This window comes from Wyeomyia smithii, chromosome 3 (assembly GCF_029784165.1).
Source record: "Wyeomyia smithii strain HCP4-BCI-WySm-NY-G18 chromosome 3, ASM2978416v1, whole genome shotgun sequence".
Taxonomy (NCBI): domain Eukaryota; kingdom Metazoa; phylum Arthropoda; class Insecta; order Diptera; family Culicidae; genus Wyeomyia; species Wyeomyia smithii.
The window spans coordinates 71,749,618-71,765,634 of NC_073696.1; the positions used below are offsets into that span (position 1 = coordinate 71,749,618).

The 16,017-nt window shown below is 38.3% G+C and overlaps 1 protein-coding gene across 3 annotated transcripts in view; it reads right to left on the minus strand.

The window, feature by feature from the left end:
- LOC129731621 (mucin-2) overlaps window positions 1-16,017 on the minus strand; it is a 200,792-nt gene that overhangs the window by 143,191 nt on the left and 41,584 nt on the right. For all 3 annotated transcript variants that reach the window (XM_055691751.1, XM_055691749.1, XM_055691748.1), the window contains one exon: window positions 10,833-11,618. In XM_055691751.1, coding sequence (XP_055547726.1) covers window positions 10,833-10,925 — 93 coding nt within the window. In that variant the 5' untranslated portion in view covers window positions 10,926-11,618. The remainder of the gene's footprint in view (window positions 1-10,832; window positions 11,619-16,017) is intronic.

The window sequence follows — 16,017 nt, forward strand, 5'->3', positions numbered from 1 at the left end:
TCGCTTGGGCACCGTGGATTTCACACTCCGGAACGGGACTGCCGTGTCGGATTATTTTGGACGTATGAATCTAAGCAATCATCTGTGTTTGTAAAGCAATTTGTAGTGATTGTTTCAGCGCAACCCAGTTCCGGCCGGTATGAAACGCGAAACTGTTGTGTGTACTGGCGGAAGGAAACGGTGTACCTTTTGTGCTTCCAGCTTTGATTTGTTTTTGGTGTTTAATTTGGGATTTAATTTGAAAGGGTTACTCATCCGCCGTTGGAATTGTTCTGCTACTGCATATGAAAAGTTGTTTAAAGAGGATAATTTCAGTTACTACATGCAAAAAGCTGATAATTGTTCAACTTAAATATGTTAAATTATATATTTATTTTTAATTTCTTCATGTTAATTTATAAAAATAATTTTTTTCAGAGATTGTATGTTTCACACACGTGGTCCCCGTGGTTCTGTGGTTAGCGATGTCGGTCGGCTAGCTCTCCCACACGGTTGTGATATCGGGTTCGATTCCCGATCGAGTCGAGGATCTTTTCGAGCTGGAAATTTTCTCGACTCAGCACTAGAGGCACGGTGTATCGTTGTACTTATCCTACACATGCAAAATGTGCCAAAAACAATATCGATAACGAATTCTCTCAACTAATCTAGTTGATCGAGACCGCTATTAGCCCCAAGGCTAAGCGTGCGATATTGTTTTTATGTTTCACACACATTGGAAAAAGATTTTTAGTGATTCAAAATTAGATATAAGTACACCGACCTCCTCTGACGTTAAAGTCCTTTGTTCAATATCAAAGGGATTGGAGCCGAAAACCGCTCAGAAAATGTAACTTCAATTTCTGTGTTTCTCACCAGCAAACATTAATTTCTGGAATGAGATAGCAGAAAGAGCGACAGAGGTTTTATCGCGCAAATTACCTTTTCTGATCTGCCGGAGCAATATCTTGCGAACAATGAATCGCAGGGCAAAAATAAAGCAAAAGTGGTTCTTAAATAACCTTTCATAACTGTGATTATTGACAGCGTACCGCAACTGAACTGCATGCCACAACACGGCTTCCAAACAGCGCGCGGTTGCCGACTAAATATTTTCAGAGGAGATCTTCGGAGTGCGAAAACATCCCCACGTCAACCGAACCCCGCAAAAAAGTCTGTGAAAGGTGGAGGGTGGAATACAGCTTTTCTTTCATCAACACCAGCATCTCTGCGAGCTGCCTGCTTAGACATCTAACCAAGATGCTGCTGCTGTTGCTATTGCTGTTGCTGCTGCTGCTGTCGATGGTAATGGAAATGATTAGCCGGGAAGAGAAAACACCGTGAACGGAGCAACGCCTCATTCTCGAAAGTGATGATTTATTTTTTATTTTTGTAAATTTTGTTAAGAGACCTACTTATCTCGCTTTACGTTCGGTAGTCAATTAAAGCTCGCAGAGTGTGTACATTATGAAGTTTTCAGTGGCTTGTGGCTCAGCAATTTAGGGAAAACGGGTCGGTGGATGAAAGTGTTTTACTCAATTTCAGATGCCCGTGGTGCCAATCTTTTTCCGTGGTTTGGTTGATCTGCGTGTGCATTTCAACACTTCTCTCTAACGGTTGAAATAATCTGCTGGCATCACTGCCGCAAGTGGTAGCCCAGAAATTAACAACACATTTCCCCTTTTTTCACGTTGGAGAGGCCCATGCTTGCAAGCCATCATCGATTGTGCATTTGATTTGGGAGAGATTCGATCAACGAACGGTACAAACCATAGAAAATTGCTTTTTTCGGCTGCAATACGTCCGGTTGTGGTTCCGAGCGAGATTGTTTTTCGATGATTGGTCGAGATAATTTTTGCATCGCTGCGCACTGCACCAAGGTAAACTACTGACCGATCTGACACTGACGAGCTTTGTCGGAACTAAACTGATACAATTCAAGGCACTGATGAAACCTTCACTTTCACCGAGATTGGTGTGTGTAAATCCCTTTGAAGTAAGTGAGATTTTTCGCTTTCCAGTGATTTCGGCGTTCAGCTCCGATCTATTCGAGGATCAATTTCCCCTAGTGCCAAATTTAGTTTGAGTGTGCATGCGTGCACTTCGCAGATTTGCAATCGACGGAACCGATTGAATATTTTTTTGATGATTGCAATCCCTGCAAATCGAACTGCGGTTCGCCACATTGACGGTCGCCATATAGTGAAAAGGAAAATTAGAAGTGCAAACGCAATCCACAATCAAATTGAAACTAAATTTCTCGTTCACACCGCACGCTTTTAACTGGTGAAGCAGAATTTATTTTTATTGCTTTTTGCACTGTGATTGCACGTACAATTCCCAATACGACTGGCCTAATGGGACAGGATTTTGTAGTGGACTGCAGTTTTTTATGGATGACAGTTGTAAAACTATTCATTGCCTAAGTAGTGAAACTGTTTTTCTTTTTTTCCACTTTTCAACGCTACGCGACTCAGAATTTAATGGTTACTGAGAAGACCCTCTAAATTTAAAAATATTGGACGCTCCCATCAGATTTCAAATTTTTAATGTTAAAGTTAGTTCGGATTTTTTAAACATGTTTATTGTGAAATGCATCTGCATCTGATAATACCTAACAACAAATAAAAAAGCTGGTACGAGAAAGGCCATTGCCTACCGCTACATGATTCAAAATCGAAAAACTATGCCGAATCCAACCTATTAAGTCAATTAGGATATACTGATGCTGCATTTCCCAAACGAAAAAACCTCTACGAACCGTACGCGTCTCAGTTGATTTTTTTTTCGGGTTGTTACCATTTTTTTTTCCTCCAACAAAACACCTTCTCCGCCCCATCACATAGACTTGGGAAGGCCGACGATCCTAACGGTGTCACTTGCGCCAAGCTCGGCTCAGACAGCGTTATCACCTAATGGAAGCAATTATGCAAATTCTTTTTGCTTTGGTTCGAATTTCGAACGATTCTCCTCCTTGCGAGTATCGATGTCCGCCTGTCAGACGATACCGTGGTGAAATTACTGCTGAAATTGGCGAAAACGGCCTTGTTTGACATATGGCACTAGCCTGAGAAATAGGGGTTTTTACATGCTGTCACCGCGGTTGGGCCATTCGCTTTCTGCAGGGGGTACCGGAATTGTGGCACCGGCGATTTAAATACAGTGTAAATTCTACTAGCCAAAAGCTTGGCTCTAGACTGACTTTTGGAATAGATCGCATTTTACTTGAGTGTTTTAATAAAATGTACACTAACACAGTAAAGCCTTATAATTTTGATTCATGAAATTATTCATCGGAATTCATCGGGAGCTAACAATCAAACCTATAAAAATGTCAGTATAGAAAAATATAAAGAATATAGATGAGTGTCGATGAAAAGTATCCGGAAATGACAATAACAAACTGGACTGGAGGATTGGAAGCTTTAAACATTAACTTAAGCAGTCAAAAATTTAAAATAGTATATCCAAATGAAGAAAAATATTTTGAAAAGCGTTTGTTTGAGATTAGGAGTAAGTTTTAGAACATCGTTAGAATCGTTGGAACGGTTACAGAATATTATGTTTGAGGTATTAGGGTGTCCCAAAATTGCACAAGTCTGGAATCCCGGAGGCTCACCCTCCAGATGATAGAAAATGGTGTTACGAACAAACTTTTGTTCGGCGGCAGCTCTAGAAAATGATGTTTTCAACTGGCCTCGATGACTTTTTTGAAAAAATCGGTTTTTCTTATGTTAAATCAAAAAAACATGTCCAGTTATTCAATTTTCCATGAAATCCAATTCTTTTATATTTATCACAGGTTCCTTAGGGTCCAAACTGTAATGGAAAAATTCGTTTCGGATTGATTATGGTCAATTTATTTTCCTAAACAAATTTCTATCGTTTGGAAAAGAGATTTTTCAAGTATACTTTGACATTCAATCAATAAAAGTGGGTATTAAACCTGATACTCTCACCAACTGAATACCATTAAAAGTTGGAAAATGTTATGGGGTAGAACATTGCCAACGACTACATAGCTCTAAAATAACTCGATTTTGGGTTATTCGTTATTTACTGTGAAATAAAAAGTTGAATTTTAATGTTTTCCTACAATAATCAAGGTCGAGTAAAAAAAATTGAATAAATATTATCAATTTTACTAAAGGGGAGGAAATGTATGTAATTTAACGAGGATGCGAAAAATGAACAAGGACAAAAATTAAAAAAAAAATCTTATTCAGATGGGACTCGAAGCCGCAATCTCCGGTGACTTCGGTACGGTGCCGGGTCTGCAGACTGCACTGGTATCTTCTGGAGGTCAAGGTTAGCCTGGTATTTTTCGATAAAAATGTTAATGATGACTCGAAGACGAAGATGGTACAAAACTTAAAAAAAGGTGAGCAGTGAAAACGACAATTCAAGAGTGAAAAAATGTTCGTCTGTAAAAAACCAAAAACTAAAAATCCACTAACTCACAGAGAAGTCACTAGAGTTTTTTCGATAGACTGCAGCTTGATATCAAGCTTTTTTATTTAGGAAGATCCCAAGGCCTGGATAGAAAGAAATTATTATCTTGATGCCAAATCGGAATGTTGAAGCTTAACAGTTATCAATGACCCTGCAGAACGGGCCCTTTGAGTAGCAGGAGATTAAGTTGAAATTATAATACTATATGATACAGCAAATGAACATTTTAGTATTGGAAAACATCAACATGTAACTTTTTATTCAACAGTAAATCACGAATAACTCAAAACCAAGTTATTTTAGAGCCATGTAGTCTTTGGCAATGTTCTACCCCATAAAATTTCCCAACTTTAAAAGGTATTCAGTTGGTGAGAGTATTAGGTTTAATACCCACTTCTGTTGATTGAATGTCAGAGTATACTTGAAAAATCTCTTTTCCTAACGATTGGAATTTGTTTAGAAAAATAAATTGACGATAATCAATCCGAAACAAATTTTTCCCTTACAGTTTGGACCCTAAGGAACCTGTAAAAAATATAAAAGAATAAGGTTTCATGGAAAATTGAATAACTGGACATGTTTTTTTTTTTGGATTTAACATAAGAAAAACCGATTTTTTCAAAAAAGTCATCGGGGCCAGTTGAAAACATCATTTTCTAGAGCTGCCGCCGAACAAAAGTTTGTTCGTAACTCCATTTTCTATCATCTGAAGGGTGAGCCCCCGGGATTCCAGACTTGTGCAATTTTGGGATACCCTATAGAGGTATATTAAGCCGACAAGAATCCCACTTTGTTTTTCATACTTTTTGTGGACATTGAGGGGAACTGTTCCAATATTCATCTCAGCCCATATATTCATCCTATACAACATAATTATAAACGCATATTACAAGGCTACAACGGGGCTCGTTCAACAGCCAATCAAAGTTCTTTTCATCATTTGCGGACCATTTTTTATTTTAATCACTAAACAAAATCACTCACTACACTAAGAATACTTCAATCTTTAAAATTTTCACCTCAAATTTCTAAAAACAAGCTTTAATTAGTAGAAATATATGAGATGAATTTTTGACAAATCCTAAATTTCAACTGTATGTATTTTCATTGCGTTGAAGATAATCAAAAGTAGCCAAGTCAGCTTCTGTTGATACGGAAAAATCATACTGAAAATATTGAATTATTCCGACATAATTTACATAAATCTACAGCACTGTAGTGGTTACCTAGGTTACCAATTTTGCACATAAACAACTACAGCGGATATCTAGGTAACCTACTACAACAGTTTGCAGCAACGTTCATTCATAAAAGTGTGATTCATTCATGATTAATAGTGTGATGAATATGGGGATGTCGTGAGATGAATAATTTAGCAATGATTTTAGTTTTGAGATGAATATGGGTGCGTTGTGAAAAATGGTTTGTTTTACAAAATCTAGGATAAATCTGGCTAAGTTTACCAAATTTCCAATGCTGGACGATTCCATGAGAGCATGTAAGCGTATTCTGTTTATTTGTACAATGATTTCGTGAAAACTTGGTGTTTAATCTGTACGTTCTTCGTGAATATCGGCCTGATAGGATGAATAATGGAACGTTGAAATATTTTATAGAATCTATAAGTGTGATAAAAATAAGTTGGAGTACGCAAATCACGATTCAACTCAAGAATGGATCAGTGGATCGTCGTGAAAATTTGTATCTGAGAGTTTCTGGGACTGAGGAAGGTTTTTTTTGCTGGTTTGAGACCTCTTTCTACTCTGGAAGGGAGGGCTCCTATACAAATGAAACACAAATTTCTGTATAACTCGAAAATAAATCAAACAAATGGAGCCCCTCCCTCCTCAGAAAGGGAGTGGTCTCACACAAATGAAACACATATTTAAACCAACTTTTACCGGCAAACAGCTCTAAATGATCAAGATAATGCACAGAAACCAAAAATCTACCCCAGAGACCATTTCGAATTCTAAGACTAAGTTACTGAAAAAAAATACCTAAATGACCGAAAACTAATATGAATATTCCCAAAACCAGAATGATACCTACAGGCCAGGAATTAGCTTCGCATGCCATTTTGAAATTTAAAATGGCGAATTAGCTCTCTAGAAGAGTGCCAAAAATTCTTGAACGTCACATGGGCATTTTCGTAATTGGGTTATGCACCGAAGCCTACAATCGACCCCAGACAACAGTGTTGAGGAGTCACCATTTGTGATTGGCAAAAGAAACTTATTATGTACTTATAATTATCATACATATTGAAGCTACTAAGGCGTCGTACACAAGTAAGTACGCATGGAGGGTGGGGGGGGGGTAGAGTTTAGATTAAGTCTGCGTTACTTATTGTTACCTTGTGGGGGAGGGGGCTGTTCATCTTTACATAATTTTTAGAGAGGGAGTCTTATTGAACGTTACCTAACGTTACATAGGGGTGAGGGAGGGGGTCTTTGGCGTTACGTAATTTGTGTGCGACGCCTAACAAACCATCTTTAAACCTGAACCAACCAAAATTATGAAATGGGACAAAATTAAATGTAAAATATCAAAAACCAATGTATTACATGTAACGATACCTAAGGTACAATTCAAGGTGTAGATATTATCATTCCGACAATAATAATCATTTCAAATAATCAGCTTTTTCAGTTCGAACGTATCCAATAACAGAGTCGTCATTCATTCGCAGATTATAAAAAAAACTCTTATTCGAGAATACTAAATCGGTCAATCTTTGGAATCAATTAGAAATTCCCATGCCTTCAAAGTTCAAAATTTATTAAATAAAGAGTAAACAATTAGCGGGACGAAGTTTGATGGGTCAACTAGTATGATATTATTACAATAATATCTATTAAAACTGCCCGAGTTCCTGGAAAAAGGCCAAAGATGGCCAAACACCAGCTTACATAAGTATTGCTGGAACCAGAATGATATTAAATAAATCTCAGTTGTCAATTCAAATTTTTTGGGGCCACCACATTATTTTCAAAAATTTACACTAATAAATCATGTTGAATGAAAGTTACATTGAGAAGATAATCTATCGTAATCTTAGCGTATTTCATTGGAAGAATTCGCGATCACTCCCGAAAATTCATTTCGCATTTCTTCATCCTGAACCAAAAAAATTAATTTCGCATTTCTTCATCCTGAAAAACCAAAGATGTTGGAATAATGTCTAGTTTCAAGGAAAAGTCAAGTTTCAAGGAGAAGTCTATTTAGATCTTTACAAGAATTTAGAATACCAATATTTTTTTTGAGTACTTAACCTTCAACAAAACAATTATTTTTCGATTCTTCATCCTAGACTTTTCATTAAAACTTTTTATGTAACTTCAGATATCTTTGAGTAAAAAAAAACTTATTTATTTTTATAAATTAAATTTTTCCTAGACTGATTTTAAGGCTATCTTAGATTAAATTTGTTTGTCTTGAAAACCATAAACAAGTTTTATTCAAGCACAACTAGTCTTTTTGAGAATACTACAAGTACTGGGTGTTCAATAAGTTCGAATACAACTTTTTTTCTTTGTGTAGCTGCGCCCCATGCGCATTCTGTGTTTTTATATTGGTGTCAGCTTCAATCTCATATACGATGCTGGCCTAACAAGCCGGTAGTCGTTGGTTCGAGTCTCGACTCGGGAGAGACTGTTAGTGTCAATAGGATCGTAGCGCTAGCCCCGCAATTGACCTGTACACTTAACGGTTGGCTGCGAGGTCTGTGTTTAGTAAACAGAAGGTCAAGTTCCGAATCGGAATGTAGCACCAAGGCTTTACTTTTTTTTACTGTGCATGATGCTAGAATACCGCGACGTGTCGAAGCAAAGTTGTTTGTGGCACGCAAGTCAGGAGTTCGTGATTTTTTGATGAGAAACTCTTTGTCTTGTAACATCCGCACAATATCCAAAATGAACGGCTGAGGGCGCCGGCACATCCCATCGTCCTGAATAAACATCCTGCGGTTCCAGAGCACTGCATCGGTGCTGATTTGGGGGGCCGTATCCAAGAGAGGGAAGCTCTTTCTGGTGTTCATCGAGAAAAACGTAAAAATCAACAGCGCGTACTATAAGACTGTAGTTCTAGAAAAGATTGTTGCCCCGGGGGGGGGATCTTTACGGGAAGGATCACTACGTATTTTAACAGGATGGTGCACCGGTTTACATGGCGAATATCGTCCAAACGTTGTGTTGAGAGAGTTGGACTGATTTTCTCGATAAGACTTTGTGGACTTCCAGCTTTCCGGAGCTTAATCCCCTAAACTTTTATCAATAGCCGTACACGCCGAGCAAGCTTACCTTACCTTACCAGTCGTCTGCGGAGGCCCCGTAGGTCGTTTTCTTCTTGATCGTGTCACCTTGCTCGCTGCGCGCCCCGTCACCTCGTTCTAGTCGGGACGTTACCAAGAACCATTTTCACCGGGATGTCGTCTGACATCCTAACGACAAACCCAGCCCACCGTAGTCTCCCGATTTTCGCCATTCGAACGATGAGTGGTTCTCTCAGTAGCTGATGCAACTCGTGGTGCCGGGCAAGCAGAGCGAAAATAAAGAGAGCACTGTGAACCAATCCCAAAAAACTTATTTCCAAGATTTGGGATGAAATCTTGATGAACCACGTGCGTGCAGCGTGCGATTTTTATGGTAAACGTCTCGAGCTCGTCCGACAGCACAAAGGTGGTGTGCTTCCAGCTTATATGTCGTAGTGGTTCTCAATAAACACTGCTTCAATAGAAATTGATTCAGGAAAAAATATCTTCTATTTTCATTTTTTTAAACACATTATTAAAGTGTATTCGAATTTATTGAATACCCTGTAAGCGTGAACTATTAATGCAGTAATGAATGCATGTGGGCCATTTCATACGAAGTGTACATACTAATTGAACACGACCAACACAGATTTTACTCGAAGTTTGGGAAATTATTTATCTGGTGTCACTTTGGAAAATCCCAATTTTGATGTCGATTAGATTACCCCTCGCTCTGCGAAACCTTCCTCCTGGTTATAAAATAACGCATTTTTTGTTCGAAAACTCCTTATTCTTTTCCCTACAATCTATTGACGTAAGAATTACGAAAAATACTGATAGGTGATAGGTTCTCCCAGATGGTCTCGATGTACGATGCCGGCCTAACAAGCCAGTCGTCGTAGGTTCGAGTCTCGGCTCGGGAGAGACTGTTAGTGTCAGTAGGATCGTAGCGCTAGCCCCGCAATTGTCCTGTACACTAAACAGTCGGCTGCGAAGTCTGTGTACAAAGAAACAGAAGGTCAAGTTCCGAATCGGAATGTAGCTCCAAGGCTTTGCTATTTGAACAAAATAAACCAAGAAATCCGAAAAAATATAATTTTTCACCGGAAGTGTTACCAGACAAATAAATTGTGCACATTAAATCTAAATTTGGCTTTTTTGGCATATGCAGCAAATTATATTTTATATTTGATAGTTTCATCGTCAAAAAATTTTACACGAGGAACACTTTTGCGAGAATAGTTTCAAATTGTTCAATTTATATCAAACAAATATATGCATTTAAAAATCTCTGTTAAGTTTCTAATCCAGAGAACAACAAAAAAAAGTTTTTCTCTGATTATAAGGAAACAAAAACAACTTTTCTTCTGTTGCACCAGTGTTGTAAGGTTTTTTGCGATCAATCCAGCATAGGATCTTCTAACCAATGAATTGTAAACTCAACGAAAAATTCTAGCCAAACGTGTCTCTATTATGTTTGATAAGATATTACAATTGCAACTATGAGCAGATAGTTTTTGATCGAGTTATACAATGGTTTTCTGTACCAATCTGATATGACAAACTTTAAAGACCATGTGGAGGAACTGGAACGTTAAACCACGTCCTCTCATGTCAACTTCAGCAGTAGATATGGCAAACAGACAAAAATGGTTAACCGTACAACACATTATTTCTTTACACTAGACAATAAATTGTCAAATGAAACCATTGATATGCATCGACTTATTCTAAAGTTCTCAAAAACAGAGAGAAAAACATTTCAATATCCTATTTTGTCTTATGACTGCTAAATAAAAACGAGCTGGTAGCCGTGCTTTCCTCGTAATTGTTACTTATCCAGGGAGTTAAAAAAAGGTTATCATCAAAAATATCTTCGCAAGATGAGGCTGAATTATGTCATAATTTCTGTTATCGGTTCCGAGAAATTTACTTAAACTCAACAGTCGATTCTGAGAAATTATGCTCAATAATATTCGTTTGTAACTGACATATAATCATCAAGCAGGTTTTCCGCACCACTGTTCCTGTTAGAACAAAGAAATTACTACCATCAAATACCCCCCGCAACACACACAAACGTTGCCAGCACTGTTTGTGCAACCAGCGCCAGCGTGCTCATAAATTGTGCAGGTCCCTTACTCACCATCGGTCTAATTGTGCTGGGACATCTGTAGAAGTCACTTCCTGCGGTCAGACTCTGCATATATTTCTTGTTGGTTCCGTAAATGGATTCCATTCTGGCTGTCCGCTCGTTTGTCGGTTCGCCGGTGGAAGGTTTCAACGGGACTAAATTTCCCTCCCGGAACCGCCGAGCACGTCCGGAAGTTCGCTAACAAAGTCCAAAAAACTGTTGGTTCCGCTGACAAATGGTTTTGTGCAGCTGGTGAGCTGCGAGATAAAGTATGATGCTTGTTGTTTTATATATTTATTTCACTTTTTTTGCCTACTAGCTACTGAATGCTCTCCACTATCCACTATCTACCTTGTGCCCAGCTGTCTCAAACCAAACATATCACACTCACATATCACTTCGGTGGCCCCATTTTGGTGGGATGAACGAAATCTCTTCCACAAACATTATGCTTTGTTCCCGAGATTTTTAAGAGCTGTAAAATCATTTGCCACCGCCGTTTCACTTTCACTGACCAACCGAGCTTCGACTATGGATTTTAGTGCACTTTTCGGGGGCATTCGCCGGTCACAGGCGCGGCCCGCATGTTCGACTGATTATACGGATGATTTTCCACTTTCTTTGTGTTAGCTGCTAGCTGGTACCCACGGAAGCAGCCCACCACCTACTCTGTCATTAATGTGTTGTTAGCGTACAACAGGCCTGCCGATCTTCTCCGGTGGCACTCGCTGCTGCTGAGTGGCTGTAATGGTGGCTGTTTTCGCTTTTTGACCTCATTCACGGCACCACAGTCCAAGTCTGAAAGTGAAAATTGAAATTATTCAAATGAGTTTTCTCAATTAGCACGCAATTGAAGTTCGTGTAACAGATAAGAAAAGCGTCTTTCTCTCCCCCTCTCTCTCTTTGCTTTTCTAATGAACCGGAAAAGTGTGTAACAAGCTAGCGTGACATCGGAAAGTCTACAAAGGTGTTTTCAAATGGAATTATTTCCTCATCGCGGGTAGACTCCATCAAAGGAGAAACACTATGCGCAAAAACTTAATACCAGTAATTCCCACGCTACTGGGCACCCTCCGGTGTCTGCCACGATAATTTTTACACTTCCACACCAGCGATTACCGCTGCCGACCATTAATTTTCTCTCAAACCCACCACGACCACCACAAGTGCTATTGAAATTTCAACCAATTGACTGACTTCGAATTTACGTCCCACAATGGCAGCAGCACCCGAAGGAAAGTATGAAAGCCGGCGGGTTCACGAAAAACCACGACTGCTATTGACTGCCGATAAAATGGGGCGAAGTTTAAACCTCGCTCAACACAAAAAAGCCGAATACTCAACCCAAGAAGAAAAAAATTCTAAAGCGAAACAACTTCCCAGTTAATATGCGGCACACCGCATATTAACCACGAAATTAAATTCTGCTGCTGCTTTTTCGTTTTCCACGAAAACCCTGTCGTCTACAGACACCTTTTGCGCCGTCGAGCCCTCTTCAGCGGTGTCCCGTGCGCTCACAGTGGGTACGGGAAGAAAATTGTAAAAATTGCTGTTTTTTTTTCTCATTCTGTTCGAAAAAAAGAAAACCAACACCGGAAAAGGGGGCAAAGAAGTAGCGTTCCTTGCGCTAGGTAAATTGAAGTTTGATTGCTTCCGACCGTTGTACGATTTCATTGTGTGACCACACTGGCAAAGTTGCTGGAAATGGTGAAAATTGGGGCTATTAGCAGTTTTGCCGACACAGGCAACTGCCGGGTGCCACATTCCTTCCGGAAAGTGGTGCGACTAACTGGAAAGTGTAAGGAAAAATGTAGCAACCCATGCCCAACTAAACGGGGTTCAAATTATGGATTCATACGATGATCCGAACACCAGGAACCGTGAGCGAACCAAATGGAACCACTTAGCGGCACCTGAGCACACTCTGCCGATGGAGGCTACTTTATTTTAAATTAAAGGAATTAGTGAAGTGAAAATCTCGCTACTTAAGTGAATGCGGGAGATCCATATCGAATGAGTTCAGCCGCGAAAGCCATTCGGGGGAAAATTGGCACTTTTGTTAGTCTCTTGGCCAATTATCAGTGGAGCTGGATTCGCTGAACTGTAATTCTGACGGATGAATACTGGAGGAAATTATTTACTCGATGGAAAATTATTGAAAAGTATATTTTTTCGAATTTGAATTCAACGTCAGGTAAAACAAGCGACGATATATTGTCTTTCTATGCATTGTCCGAATTTCCATTGAGTTTTCATGCATACATGTAAGCAAAGTTGAATTCAAATTTTCGTATTCGTCTTTATCCAACATTTTACAACAAATTTAGTTAGAATTTTGAAATTGAGTTTAGCAAAAAATTAGTGCTTCCAAATAATAGAAAATACATTTTTTTGCAAATTTATTTCTTGAAGTATGACAAACAACAATCGTTGGGTGTCATTCACGGGAACTTGACAATTTATTACTATTTTATTTATTACTAGCTGAATGCCCAACCTTGCTCGGGTCGGGGCTCAATACCAGCTCTTGTTGTCATGGTGGATCAGAAGTAACTAAAGTCTGATTAATTGACCTTAAAAATTTAAAATTAGATAATGAATAGGTTTCTAATTTCATTAAAAATGCTTGCAAGTGTGGCTGATGCTCTCTTACTACCGTAAAGTTCTCAAAGGAAATACTGTAAAGATAAATATTCTTGTTCAATATTGACTGGTATTGATGTTTATTATCAGGGGTTCTCATATTTCGGCTTACAGTCTAATGAAATAAGTTGATTGCTATTCGCTAATCACCAAATCACCACCAATTGTATCGTAAAATGTTCAATATATTATAGGCCCTGAAGATGCTCCCATGAATGAACCGAAACGTCGGCGATGAGAGAAAAGTTGTCAACGCTTTTCATTAGACTGCCAGCGAAAATATTAACATTAGATAGTATTTGAATATTTTCTTCAACTTTTTAGACACCGGAACACCATTTTAAATTTGAAAATGTAATAGGACATGTTTTTTCAGTTTTCTGGAAATAGTGCTGGTTCCTGGTTTTTTAACCTTTTTATTAGTTTTAAACAATTTTACAGAAACCGGAAGTCACAAATTGGATTCCAATATAGCGTTAGACAGATGTTTGTTGTTGCTTGGCGTCATTCTGGCTACAAAAATACAAATATTGGGGGGTAGTAAGAAATTTTCTTTACTTTTAACATATTTTGTATAAAAAGTAAGTCGCAACTGCTTGTCCAAATAAGCATTGATGATGGTTGTATGTTAGCAACCAAGATACGTATCTGTGGACGGTATTAGAGGGTGTGCGATCGGTAGAAGAACTTAATAAAAACATAACCTATTACCAATATTCAATTTAATTCTACTGAACGCTCAAAAAGAAAATTTATTTGGTCTCTGGACGATATCCTGTGCCATCAGACACTGATTTCCAGTTTTTAAACGTTTTAAATCTTGGTTCCGAAAGTGACACTTTTGGGGGTTTGTGTACGTTTTTCACCATTGTATACAACTCCATTGAACCGGCAGTCACCAATTTATTTTTAAAAATGACGTCGAAAATCATGTTCCGATCCCCAGATATCGACTTTCGATTCGCAGATATTCACTTTCGCACTATCAACATAAACATCTACATTATTATCCTCCTAGTCATTTTCATCATCATCATAAACTTCAATAACAACAACAAGAACATCTTCTTTGTCTTTTTATTATGGTTCCTTTTTCCCTCCATTGCCCAATGCCGCCTTTAGATGGGCTTCAGTCAAAACTCTAAAATGCTTCAATGAATACTTAAAAAATGTTCATAAAGATTCATAGGGATTTTACCGAAGTCCGGTTGAAAAATAACGAGATTATTTATTTCTTATTATATTTTTTTCTGTTATTTTCTTCTGATCGTTTCACTTCTTCTTCTAATCTTTTTATTATTATTGTTTGTCAACTTTTTCTTTAAAAACTTTCTGTTACTATCTTTTTTATTTTGATTTTTATTCTTATTTTTTCCCTTTCCTCTTTTCCTTCTATGTTTTATTTTTTCTCTAATTACCTATAGGATTATTATTCTTACTCTTCCTCACATTATTTTCTCAAGCTTTCTCTTGTTATTCTCCTTCATTATAATCATCTCATTATTCAGCTTCATCATTATCTTATTTTTTCTTCTTTATCATGATCTTAGTTCTATTCTTCAATATCGTCCTAATTTTCTCTCTCTTTAACTTATTATTCTTCTTCGTCAACTAATTTTTGTTTCTCACCATATTTTTCTTTTTTTTTCTTCTAATTCCTGTTGTTCTTATTGCTCTTTTTCTTAATATTTTTCTAATTATTTTTAACCTTCTTGAGTTTTCTTATTATTATTTACTCGTATTGTTAACCTAAACATGCATTAAATAAAAGCACATTCATAAAGAAAAAAAAATCATCATGTGAATATGACATATGCCCTTATTTTGGGTCTTACTTATCATCTTTGTTTTGTTTATTTTTTTTGTCTTTGTTTTTTTACTGTCCTCGCTTTTTCCCTCATTTTATTAGTTTTCTTATTCTTCTCTTTCGTCTTTGACAATTTCACCTTTTTGAGCCTCCGTTTTCTTGCCCGTCTTCTTCTGTTTATAGTTTTTTTTTAAGTTTGTCTTGGTATTGGTCTTGGGTTTGGTCTTGGTCTTGGTGTTGGTGTTGGTGTTGGTGTTGGTGTTGGTGTTGGTCTTGGTCTTGGTCTTGGTCTTGGTCTGGGTCTTGGTCTTGGTCTTGGTCTTGGTCTTGGTCTTGGTCTTGGTCTTGGTCTTGCTCTTGGTCTTGGTCTTGGTCTTGGTCTTGGCCTTGGTCTTGATCTTGGTCTTGGTCTTGGTCTTGGTCTTGGTCTTGGTCTTGGTCTTGGTCTTGGTGTTGGTCTTGGGGTTGGTCTTGGTGTTGGTCTTGGTGTTGGTCTTGGTGTTGGTCTTGGTCTTGCTCTTGGTCTTGGTCTTGGTCTTGGTCTTGGTCTTGGTATTGGTCTTGGTCTTGGTCTTGGTCTTGGTCTTGGTCTTGGTCTTGGTCTTGGTCTTGGTCTTGGTCTTGGTCTTGGTCTTGGTCTTGGTCTTGGTCTTGGTCTTGGTCTTGGTCTTGGTCTTGGTCTTGGTCTTGGTCTTGGTCTTGGTCTTGGTCTTGGTCTTGGTCTTGGTCTTGGTCTTGGTCTTGGTC